At 34.7% G+C, this 12,124-nt stretch overlaps 2 protein-coding genes across 2 annotated transcripts; one reads left to right on the top strand and one right to left on the bottom strand.

Annotated features, from left to right (window-relative positions):
- Positions 1 to 2,530: 2,530 nt before the first annotated feature.
- Positions 2,531 to 6,581, top strand: LOC141711132 (BTB/POZ domain-containing protein At5g03250-like). The gene is made up of 4 exons (XM_074513565.1): positions 2,531 to 2,700; positions 4,159 to 4,228; positions 4,312 to 5,529; positions 5,851 to 6,581. Exons 1-4 carry the CDS (start codon positions 2,642 to 2,644, stop codon positions 6,244 to 6,246), a joined length of 1,743 nt encoding a protein of 580 aa, XP_074369666.1. The 5' UTR covers positions 2,531 to 2,641; the 3' UTR covers positions 6,247 to 6,581.
- Positions 6,582 to 7,698: 1,117 nt separating this feature from the next.
- Positions 7,699 to 11,196, bottom strand: LOC141711131 (cytokinin riboside 5'-monophosphate phosphoribohydrolase LOG3-like). Its single transcript, XM_074513564.1, has 7 exons — positions 10,988 to 11,196; positions 10,377 to 10,474; positions 10,166 to 10,196; positions 9,472 to 9,571; positions 8,534 to 8,604; positions 8,271 to 8,414; positions 7,699 to 8,043 (listed from the first exon to the last, which is right to left on the bottom strand). The coding sequence occupies exons 1-7, from the start codon at positions 11,108 to 11,110 to the stop codon at positions 7,954 to 7,956; spliced, it is 657 nt and encodes a 218-aa protein (XP_074369665.1). The 5' UTR covers positions 11,111 to 11,196; the 3' UTR covers positions 7,699 to 7,953.
- Between the last annotated feature and the right edge of the window lie 928 nt (positions 11,197 to 12,124).

Here is a 12,124-nt window from a genome sequence, read left to right as displayed (position 1 = left end):
TATTCACAATATTTTCAACTGCAACTTTGCGGTTGGTGCGGATCGACTTGCGGTTTAACCACCGACTTGTACGATAAATGATAAATAAAATAGGTTATTAGAATATACATACCAAATCTTAGAATTTTGTAAAACTAAAAGTTCTTTATGTCACTATAAATTGTAAACACATCCAGTAGTATACAACAAACAAATAAAAAGATAGTACCCCAAAGCCCAACACCTCAAAAACCCAAACTTTTTATTCTATAACTTTTGTATATGGTGTTTTATAATACATATATATAGCGGTTTGCGGTTGCGGTTCGATTTTTGCGATTATTTAAAAATAAAATTCGCAGTCAATCCACAAATTTGCGATTCTTGTACTTTCAATTCGCATTTGATCCACATTTTGCGATTATCCACGACAAGCGGTGCGAGCGATTGGTGCGATTGAACGGATTACCTGTACAACCCTAGTTTATGTAATGGATACTCCCTCCGTCCCGACCAGTTCTTTACGTTTGGTTTGGGCACGGAGGTTAATAAATGTGTATAAAGTAGTGAAAAAGAGAAAGAAAAGTGGATAAAGTGGTGGGACCCATTAATTTTTAATGTATAAAAGGGAGATAATAGAATAAAAGTAATGTGAAAAGGGAGGAAAATTTCGAAAGTGGTGGGACCCATTGATTATTTTTGGTAAGTTTTGAAATGTAAAGAATTGGATGAGACATCCAAAAAAGAAAAATGTAAAGAAATGGTTGGGATACAGTGAGTAATTCCGAATATTGGGTTACAAATGACATTTATTTGAAGTTCAATTGTGAATTTGTAATGCTACTAGTTTTATTATTGAATTGTTAATATTTTTAGATTCAAGAATTAAAATTTACCGTGTGTTAAGTTATCTGAAAACAAAATAATATGATTGCACACATTTTATAATATTTACAATTTAAGTTTTCAATTAAATGGAAATAATAAAAAATTGTGATGCGGAAAGTTTGGTGGAGAACACGGACATCAAAGTGGTGTCACTAAGTTGTAGGTTGGCGTACGCGTGGGCAATAGTGCGGGGACACTGAAGAAATGGTACTAGTATATTTTGTTGTTTACAATCCTATACATTAAATTAAACTATCCCATTCCATGGATTTAACTTACTCCGCAATGTGAGCACATCGCTTAAGTGGTAAAGGGTTTATCCTCTGTGGTCCCAGATCTTGAGTTCGATCCTGGCTCACCCCGAGAACTGTTGAGAACAGATACTCATTTGTAAGGCTATAAGCCAAAATTAGTCAAAAAAAAAAAAAAGACTTACTCGGCAATGAGCTGTGTGTGGGCCCATCCTGGGCTCAACTTTTTGATACATTTAACAAACGGGCCCAAGCCTGAGCAAGTTAACTACCAACAATTACCGGTTTGCGTACATGTTTTTGGGCCAGTTGCTATTATACACTACAGTGACACAGTCCATACCCACCAAACATTTTGTACACTTTGCCGAAATTCGACCCCAAACATATGCGTGCGTAATTAATTAAAAAAATATAAAAATTGCGTAGTTTTGCTTGCGTGCTTTATAAATCCAACAACGGACAGCTTATTTCTTGTTTAATATTTAAAAGAGGGCTGTTTGATTTAGCTTTTAAATATATACAAATGATCAGAGTTCTTGACTTGCATAGCAATAAAAAAAATTAAGTTAAAATGGTAGTGTAGTGCAGTGTTCTAGAAATCGGCCGATTAACTGATTAATCGAGATTTCGATGGATCCCGTCTTAATTAATGGTTAATCAGATCAAAGTACGATTTTATAAAGAATCATGTAGTGATATAAAGGAGGATTCGTTATTCGCTTGATTGTCTCCACGTGAAATGTTGAATATCGTAGTTACATGTCCCGGTTAATATAATTTGCCAAAACACTCAATTTTTTTATACTAATTTTAAGCTTTTAACTAAGGGTGTAATCATTTAAGATTTTAATTTGTTTTAAAGTTCACGAGAAGTTTGGAAAATTAGTGGATTTTGATGAATTTACTAGCACATTTTTAATCTTTTGAAATTTTATTAAAATACATAAGATTTTGAAAAATTCTAAAAAACTTCACAAAAACATTAAGACTCTACAAGATTTTTTTATCAATTCTGTCAAAATTTTCAAACAATTAAAATCAACAAAAATCTTTTAAAATTAATGAATTATTATCAATCCGTCGAAATCTTAATCGAATACACTGCTAAGATTATTAAGTGTGTTCTCAAGTGATTAAGTATTTATCTCTTATCATTTCCTGATTCTGAATTCGATTTCTTCTCACCGAACATTTTTTATCAACTCTAAAACATATAAGCCTAATCAATAATAAAACTAAGATCGTTAATTTTTTTCATTTTTTATTTCTCGGGATTTACTAAAGAAAAATTTGGATTAGACAACATTTAGCTAAAGGAAAGAGCAGTTGTTTCTCAGCAATTACTAATTAGCCCCGAAACTGGAATCTCGGTCTTCGCTTCACCACTAGACTCGGACACTAGGAGACTCTCTCTTTCTTTACAACTCATTATGGCATTAATAATAAATAAATTATATGAAGAAATCTCACATTATTTTTAATTACCTAATTAATCTCCTTGTTGATATCATCATCCATTAATGGCGTCCATGAAGCTTGGTACTAAACCTGAAGCATTTCAACGTGATGGCCACACTTGGTACGGACTATTCTTTGTTTTAATCATTCTTTTTTTTTCGGTTTAAAGTTTTTGATTATGTGTGGATTTACTTATTCTGTTTACACTAGAAATAACTGATCTCGGATGATAGACGAGCAATACTTAAAAGCTTAATCACAAACGTTAAATACTTTACTACAGTAAGTTGCATGCTATTCCCTCAGTCCGACCCAATTGTTATCGTGTCCCGCGCGTGTTTTAAGATGAATATAAGGTATAGTTTTATAATTTTTTTAAAAAAATTCTTTTGGTGAATCAAAATAGAATGTTTAAACTTTTATTCAGAAAAAAAAAATAAAAAAAGTTATAGAACTATACTTTCTGTTTCATGTTAAAATGCTTGTAGAACACACTCTTAGAGATGATAACAATTGGGAGGGATGAGGGAGTAATTAATTACAAGATTTCAGTATACTACTTTAATATAGAAACTGGAAAAAATGACAAAAATACCTCTTTTTTTAGAGTTTGTGACAAAAATACCTCTTTTTAAAATTTTGGCCAAAAATACCCGTCTAATACGCATTTTTCAGTTGGGTATTACTAATACGCATTTTAAAAATGGGTAATTCGTATTAAAAAAAAGTTGAAAAAAAATAAATAAAATAAATAAAAATGAGACAAAATGCGTATCACCCATTTGATTCTGGTGATACGCATTTGTGACATGCGTATCACATGTTCTGCTCTTTTTTTATTTGTTTTTAAATTTTTTTATGTAATACCCATTTTTCAGATGCGTAATAGATTTACCCATTTCTAAAATGCCTATCAGAAAAGTATTTTTGGCCATAAACTCCAAAAAGTGGTATTCTTGTTACAACTTCTTTAAAAAAGAGGTATTTTTGGCCATCACCCTAGAAAATGCGACTAGGGCCTAGTAATTCTGTTATTTATGAGAAGAGATATAGTTTGTCGATTGTTCTGAATTCGATTTTCGCTTAACCCGAGATTTGTTAGAAAAGATACTCATTTATGAGGGCTAATAAGCCTAATTATTTTAAAAAAGAAAAAGTTTTGATGGTTTGTTTTAGTTATAATGTGAAGATTACGACGAATTCTCCTGGTGTTCTGATTCAAACTATTTTTCTTTTGATTATTAGTGATAAAAATCTCCCTACTTTAATTGCTGCAAGTAACTGGGATGATGGTGCCTGATGTTTATATTCTGTGATTGCAGACTAATAAGTGTCATGATCAGACTAATTTGAAATAACAAGCATTTCTATTATTAATGATCTACACAAAAAATAAAACTTGCACTTGGCACAGATTATCGCTGGCTCGCCTTCTATCTTGATGTAATCATTTGTACATTGATGTCTACATAAAAACGTTTACAGTTAACTTATACTTGGCCAACTCATCACAATTTGACGTGTCCTTGTAATTAATGGTTCAAGAACTGTTATCTGATGATTTCTCTGAAAAAATCAGGCAATGCACAACTGGGCTTCCAAGTGATGTCACCATTGAGATTGGAGAAATGTCATTTCATCTACACAAGGTTAATCTACTTGAAGATAAGTTTCAGAAAAAATAATATATACTTTAACGTCTAACATTTGTCTCGTTCTTCATATACTGCAGTTCCCGTTGTTGTCTAAAAGTGGACTACTGGCAAAGCAAATTGGGGAATTGCCTAGTGGTGACGGAGCAGTACATGTATTGCAACTTCACGGTTTACCTGGTGGAGTTAAAGCGTTTGAGCTTATAGCCAAGTTTTGCTATGGGGTCAAAATAGAGCTCACTGCTGTAAATATAGTTATTGTAAGATGTGCAGCAGAATACCTTCAAATGAATGAAGATATTGGAGGGGGAAATCTTATTAAGCATTCGGAGGCTTTCCTTGATGAAGTTTTTGGGAATTGGGCAGACACAATGAAAGCTCTTGAGACCTGTCAAGAAGTTCTGGAGTACGCAGAAGAGCTTCACCTAGTAAGAAGATGTATTAATTCCTTGGCAATGAAAGCTTTTGCTGATTCACAGTTATACAATCAGACGGTGTCAGGGTACAATGATGATAAAGAAACAGACTCCAAAATACTATGGAATGGATTATCAAATGCAACCAATGCGCAAAAAATTGGTGATAGATGGTGGTATGAGGATGTGTCTTATCTTGGTTTAGATTTCTATAAGAAGTTTATCCACGCTGTTGAATCAGTTGGCGTGAAGCCTGAGAACATTGCTGGCTCTCTTGTGGTTTATGCGAAAAGATATATTCCTTTAATGAATAGGCGCTTCAAGAATGCAAATAGTGCAAAAACAGGCAATACTGTTTCAACAACTTCTGAGGCAGATCAGAGAGCTCTCCTTGAAGAAATCGTGGAACTACTTCCTAGTCAAAAAGGAGTCGTGCAGACCAAGTTTTTAGGGAGGCTACTCCGCACTGCAATGCTCTTACAAGCAAGTCCATCATGCAGAGAAAATTTAGAAAAAAGGATGGGTGCACAGTTGGACCTAGCATCCTTGGATGATCTTCTGCTTCCGAATTTGGGCTACTCAGTAGAGACTCTGTACGACATCGACTGTTTTCAAAGAATTCTTGATTACTTTTTGTCAACAGAGCAAATTTCTTCCATGGCATATTCTCCGAGTATACTTGAAGAAAATCAGTTAGCTGAAAGTTCTGAATCACTGACGGCAATTACAATGGTAGCTAATCTGGTGGATTCTTATCTTGCTGATGTAGCACCAGATGTTAATCTGAAATTTCCAAAGTTTCAGTCACTTGGTGCTGCAGTCCCTGACTATGCCAGACCACTTTCCGATGGCATGTACCGTGCCATTGATATATATCTGAAGGTAACAGTCATTAGCTGCCATGGAATTTATTTATTTATTTTTATATGAGCGTCCTGGTAAACTTTATATAAATATTACAAGCTAATCAAAATATGTTGTAACATTTTAGATACACATACACTAATGGTTGTGCAAAGAGGTGGGGATGAGCTTTTGGTACTAGCTATCCCTGATTCCTCGTTAATTTTATTCTTTAATGCAAAGTAAACAAAAAATGTGCATTTAGGGAGTCAATTACTTTAGTTTCAGCAGATAAAATTTTGGAAAGATTTCATGCATGAGTGGTGAAAGCTAATCATGATTGAACTTGTTAATGTCCAGGCGCATCCTTGGCTCACGGACCTAGAGCGAGAGCAAATCTGCAGACTCATGAACTGCCAAAAGCTCTCACTGGAAGCATGCGTCCATGCAGCACAAAATGAAAGGTTACCTCTCCGTGTCCTAGTGCAGGTCCTGTTTTTCGAACAGCTTCGGTTACGTACATCAGTTTCTGGCTGGTTCTATGTCTCTGACAATCTTGAGAACTTGCAAGGACCACTTTCACTCTCCAAACATGATGGTTCTCGCCAAGTAGGAATCGGTGGTATGTATGATATGAAAGAACGTGTTATGGAGCTCGAGAAGGACTGCCAGGGTATCAAACATGACCTTCAGAAACTGGTGAAGAAAAAACGAAGATGGAGCTTTTTCGGCATACGGAAATCACAGAAGTGTTGAAACCTCTAAAGCACCAAAGCCATCTGTTTGCAGACGGGAAATCAGAAAAATGGGAATAAAATCTTGAAATTACAAGCCTTCTAATGATTCTTACATTTTCTTTATATGCGGTATAGCAAATTTGAGCGTGCTGCTAATCTTTTATCGAGTTATCAGACTAAACGTAGTTAACAATTCTTGTTTAGAATGCAGGCAGTAAATTACGCGATTAATTGTTGCTTTTATTTCATGTATTGTCCTCCCTCAAACATATATGGTTGGAGGAGCTAATGCCTAAGAGTGAAGTTTATGTTCAAGGCTTCAACATCATTTCAAGGTACCTGCTTTCTTAAGTATTTTCCACGTTTAAATTCCAAAAGTATGAACATGTAAGTGCATGAATTTGGATATGTAAACCACCTAAAACTCATTTGGTTGGAGTGGTGTCAATTATACATACAGTTAGGCATGTACAATGAACAATATCAAGCTAATTAAAACTGGGACCAGAACAGCAGCTATCATTTTGTCCCAAGGCAAACAATAAGTTTGATGTTCAATCACATGATGCTTTTTTCAGCCTTGATATCTCCCTTTACCAAATGCTGGTTCCACTTTTCAGTATTCATCATTTTATCCCTCTCCAATCAGCTTCATTCTGTTCTCATTCTTGTTCCTGTTCAACTTCTTCTACAGCAGACACCTACTTGAGCATTGTTTCAAAGATGTCTACTATACAGTTGGTTGCATCTAGCTTTTTTACAATCTATTAGACTGTCACCACTCATATCAAGCATTTAGGAATAAGCAGTTACTCCCTAGGTTTAAGTTTTTCCTATAATTGCACGATAACAGTTTTTGCATATAATTTGCGGGAGAATTCCCTGTGTCTGTTGATGCCATTTCTTTTCGGTCTTCACTAAATGTTTTAAGATCATACATGGTCTGGCTATTTTATCCATAAATCTGAAGATTGTGTCGTATTTTAGAATGTTGTAAACTATGTTACTCCGACTCTTCTGTTTAAGTTACCGTACCCGTGTCGGACACTTGGACACTCGGACACGACACTTATTCCATGTCAGATCTTTTGACTGAAATATGGACACTTTGACCAATTTATAGATCAAATATTAGCCATACTTAATATTCAAATTACATATTTAAGAAGAAAAAAGAAGCGGGAATGAGATAAAAGTAGGGAAGATACTAAATTCGCAATGTCTAACTTATACTTATTTATTGATAAAAATATGCCGTGTCCCCGTACCCGTGTCCAAAAATCGGACAGTGTCCCCGTGTCCCCAATTTTTAGTCTTCTTAAGTCCCAACACTCGGATATGTGTCGTGTCCGACAATCCGTACCCGAGTCAGAGTAACATAGGTTGTAAAGAGATGATTTTCTCCGTCTTCTCAAAGATGTGCTTTTATTGGAAGAAATTAAGTTGAACAGATCAAGAAACTCAAGCAAGTTAACCTTTCAGTGGCAAATTTCATATGCAACAATTAAGTACTAATACTTACAAAGTTACAATGATTTCAAAGTGAACTTTCAAGTGGAGCTTGAGTACTAATGTAGTTTCTACTGAGGTCATATAACAGTAATTTACAGATAGTATAAATCTTCATCCTCATAAAGTAATAACTAATAGTAATTTTCAGTTAGCTTCTTCACTGCCGAGTGTCTTTCATCTAACAAACTGATATGCTGTCGCCATTCCAAATACTTCATGAGATATTATATGCTTGAGGGTAGGCAAGTTTCTCTGTCTCCCAGTTCAACTTAGAAGCAACTATCTCATGGCGAGGAACGTAATCCTGTTAAAACAAACATAAAAGAATGAAACAAAAAGACTAAAGCTTCTAAGAAAATAGTAAATCCATCTGTTCTCCTGAAGTGACACTATAAACGGGTGTATTTCTTTGTGATATCTATCAAATTATATATCTTATGCTCAGCGGAACATTTTTAACAAGCAGAAAATAAGAATGTGTGGAAGCTATCCTATGTATCTTCATTTCCGACCTATTCTGCAAGAGATTACCTCCAATTTCTTGACTAACTCCTTTGCTGTCGGTGCTGATACAATAATATGGCGTGCTTTTGGGTTAATAAAGCCTTCTTCGACAGCTTTGTCAATAAATGTCAGTAAAGAGTTGTAGTATCCATCCACATTGAGCAATCCCACCTGACAAAATATACAATCGTCTTCTCATTTAAATATTGAACGAAGTTTAGCAATCAGACTTCAGAGATGTCAATAACCTCGAAGCCATACACTATATCACTATATGCAGCATATCTTACCGGTTTATCATGGATACCGAGTTGAGCCCAAGTGATTACTTCAAGGAGTTCTTCAAGCGTTCCATAACCACCTGTAAGTACAATAAGTTAATCCAGATTCACATACTTTGTTATGCATTACAAAATAATTTAAGTTGTTAACAGCATTAAGCCATTAGTTACATATTCCTAAATTCAACCAATCATTCTGACATTAAAAATAGTTTAAGAATCAACCATTATTATTCCTAGAAGGTTAGGTAATAGTAATGTTGTAATTGCCTATTATTCCCAGTCCTCTGCAATACCAGAGGCACAATCTTCTGGCATACACTCAGGTTTGATGCATTGCATGTTATGCTTGATCCATTTAAGAATATATTTCATTTTTACATGTCTTGAAAGGAGTGATCATGAGTACCTGTACCCTTCTGAATGCTGGTGATAAGTGGCAATAATAATTGAAAAATAGTATGATTTATTTTTTGTTTTCTATATTAGAATAAAGCAAATAACTGCTGTGACATAAAAGTATGTGTATTTACTATTTTTTTTTTACTAATTCACAGAGATACAGTCACTCAGGTAGGGGTGGCAATTTCAGGTTTCGGGTCGTGTCCGTGTCTGTAAACGGGTCAATCTCGGGTCAAGTTAAAATTACCTAAAATTAAATGAATACAGACTTTTAAGTGGAAAGGAATAAAATTCTTAATAACCGGTCATTTCAGATCACTTTTAGGTCGGGTCGGGTTTCGGGTGCACTTTGGCTCCATTTCAACATTACTATTTAGTATACAACTATCTGTTCTTACTTTCTTTAGTTCTCAACATATACAGTAGCTAACTAAAGGGACTCCAAAGGAACCAAAAACTAAACACATGGTTGATTTTGCAATGGTGTAGATCACTTGAAAGGTTGAGATACAATTTCATCTGCTTGATGTAGGGCTCGTACTAACCTGGCAAGGCAATAAAAGCATCTGAGTGCCTAGCCATCTCAGCTTTCCTTTGGTGCATATCTGCTACTGCCTTCACTTCCCCTACTGTGACACCAGTTAACTGCAAATAGTACCAGAACCCAAAAAACAAGAATTTTGAATGAAATAAAAAATAAGACAGTAGTAAACCAAGAGAGATGGTACATTTACATAGAGTGCTGTGCAATGAAGCAATGATGAGGGTTGCAGGTGAATGGTCCAAAAAACTAAATCAACAACATTAAGACATAGTAATTGACAAGCAGCTCATTTCCAGGAAATGCATTTACTTATATGGATTAACAGTAGCTGTACCTAAGAAAAGGCCAAGAAAACACAAGAGGGGAACTGTATTGGTGCTGAACATGTAATAAACCCAAAAATATACTATAAGAATTAGTGAACAGTCTTTATCTACCACAAGTCCACTACAGTGCTATGAATATCAGGACCAGTTCACTCCTGATATATTTGTGTATGTGGTTGTGTATCCTCCATTTTTATCCTATATCTAACAAATGAGTCTACAGAGATAACATTGCAGTGAAGACTGAAGAAGCATCAGATAAAGTTGAATCCAAAAAAAACTGGAGATAACATTGCAGTGATTTTATTTCCATTATAAATTGAAGTGCAAAAAGGCAAATACTTTCTTGACCATAGAAGACAGACATACCTCTTGGGGCATGAGAGTCTTGGGAATAACCCTGCACACAGATACCAACATGACAAAACAGACTTACAAATAAATGAACAAAAAAACTGTGACAAGAGGCTCAACTAAGTGATTTTGCTTCTAAATTTACTGTTATTCTGAATAAGCACTCTTGTTGAGAGTGCTGGAATTTGAGGTTAAAATTACTACTACTAGTTAAGGGAAAGCTTACCCAATAACATGCCTACCACCATCATGAACAGCCTGAGAAATCAAACCCATTAGGCCAATGCTTCCCCCTCCATACACCAGATCAATGTTCCTTGATACCTTCATGTCATAAAGATCAAATCAGCTTAATTATCTCCATATTTCACCGCCTGGTAACATTTTGTAAGCTACTTAAAACATCACAAACTGGTGTAGGCTGCATATTATCATAAACTCATGTGTACTGAAAGAACAAGCACAATAAATGGGCAAAATGACACAGAATCAAAACAGTGTGTTTCTTGCTTACAGTAAAACAGGGACATATTGGTTAGTAAGAGCTTCAATCAATCAACTTCAAGTTCAGCCGTTCAGGATATTTGCATGACAAATTTAGTGCATGTTTGGATCATCATGAAATTTTAACTCGGTTAACAAGAATAAGAAAGAAATTTTAATACAAAAATGTATTCGAACTTCATTCTCATTCCCGTTAAGAGGGTTGAAATCCCATGATGCAAACGAGCCTTGAAACTAAGGTCTTGCATTATGCAAAAACACTCATTTTCTCGAGAAATAATAAAAGATGCAACATTACAAACATCATGGCATGAAAAAAGAGAAGAGAAGTACCAGTTCTTTGGCAAGCTGAATAGTAGCATCCTGATAGCTACTCTTTTTGCCTTGACTACTTCCACAAAACACACATATTCTCCCAAACTTTGACAACACTTTCATCTCACCCTCACTTCCCATTATATAGGTTTACTATATACTCTCTATCTCCTAATATCTTATCTATTTTTTGCTATGTGTACTCTGTGTCTAGTATATTCACTACCAACACACACATTTAGAACTTAAAAAGATGGGTGTGAGTATTTATATATAGAGAGGGGGCCCCTATCTCTATAGAAGGCACAGGGATGAAATGAACAATGTGCCACAATAACATACAAACCTTTGGAGATGCAAGTCTATTACTCCGTCCGTTTTAAAATAACTGTCCACTTTTTAAGAAAAATTTTGTTTCAAAATAGCCCTACTTATAATTTCAATATCACTATTCAAATTATACAATTTATTTATATTTTCAAAATGAATTCTACACCACACATAATTATTGTATCACTAGTTTATATTTCATAGACTAACTCTCTATACCATGAACATTGTTCTAGTTAATGTAGTTAATGGAATAATTATGATAACTACATACCTTTTTTACAATGTTAGAATTTCTTCTTAATATGCGTATTTTTTAAAAAGTGGACAATATATAGTCATGTTGCGCCACTTTGTCATGCGCGCTAAGCAAGCATGTAATATATCAATATCATATCATAATTCAAAATACCTGTTTTTGACTTTTGTAACATGCAATACCTAATTTTGTATGCACACACAGGAAAATTTTCGCCATATGTAGAGTTTATATAAAATCTCTGTCTAGTAACCAACCCATTTATGGGTCGAAGAGTGGAACACCGGCACCCATCTTTGGGGTATTAATTGCCTTTAGTATACATAATAAATTGTGAGAATATTGGGGGTGACTGAAAATCGAACCTTAGTTCTCCCGCCAGCCTAAACTCTAATACCATGTTGAGTAACCAGCTCATCTAAAACGTTAAGGTGTTAGAGAAAGGCCCCAATAAAATCATATATTTAACAATCTCGAATGTAAATTTCTTATTTAAAAATTAATTAGCTGCACATGTACAAAAGAAGTGGCACAATTTATACATATTAGACCCTAAGCAATACTAC

This window comes from Apium graveolens, chromosome 3 (assembly GCF_009905375.1).
Source record: "Apium graveolens cultivar Ventura chromosome 3, ASM990537v1, whole genome shotgun sequence".
In the NCBI taxonomy this organism is placed as follows: domain Eukaryota; kingdom Viridiplantae; phylum Streptophyta; class Magnoliopsida; order Apiales; family Apiaceae; genus Apium; species Apium graveolens.
The sequence above is the reverse complement of the archived record's forward strand: the minus strand, read 5'-3'. Positions and strand labels throughout refer to the sequence as shown.

Excerpts from the sequence above, each read along its gene's own strand:
- LOC141711132 (XM_074513565.1), top strand. The coding sequence starts at position 2,642 with ATGGCGTCCATGAAGCTTGGTACTAAACCTGAAGCATTTCAACGTGAT. Across the intron at positions 2,701-4,158 it reads CAACGTGATGGCCACACTTG|GCAATGCACAACTGGGCTTC; the intron begins GTACGGACTATT and ends TGAAAAAATCAG. Across the intron at positions 4,229-4,311 it reads TGTCATTTCATCTACACAAG|TTCCCGTTGTTGTCTAAAAG; the intron begins GTTAATCTACTT and ends CATATACTGCAG.
- LOC141711131 (XM_074513564.1), bottom strand. The coding sequence starts at position 11,110 with ATGGGAAGTGAGGGTGAGATGAAAGTGTTGTCAAAGTTTGGGAGAATA. Across the intron at positions 8,605-9,471 it reads TGCTTTTATTGCCTTGCCAG|GTGGTTATGGAACGCTTGAA; the intron begins GTTAGTACGAGC and ends TTGTACTTACAG. Across the intron at positions 8,415-8,533 it reads TCGGTATCCATGATAAACCG|GTGGGATTGCTCAATGTGGA; the intron begins GTAAGATATGCT and ends ATATTTTGTCAG.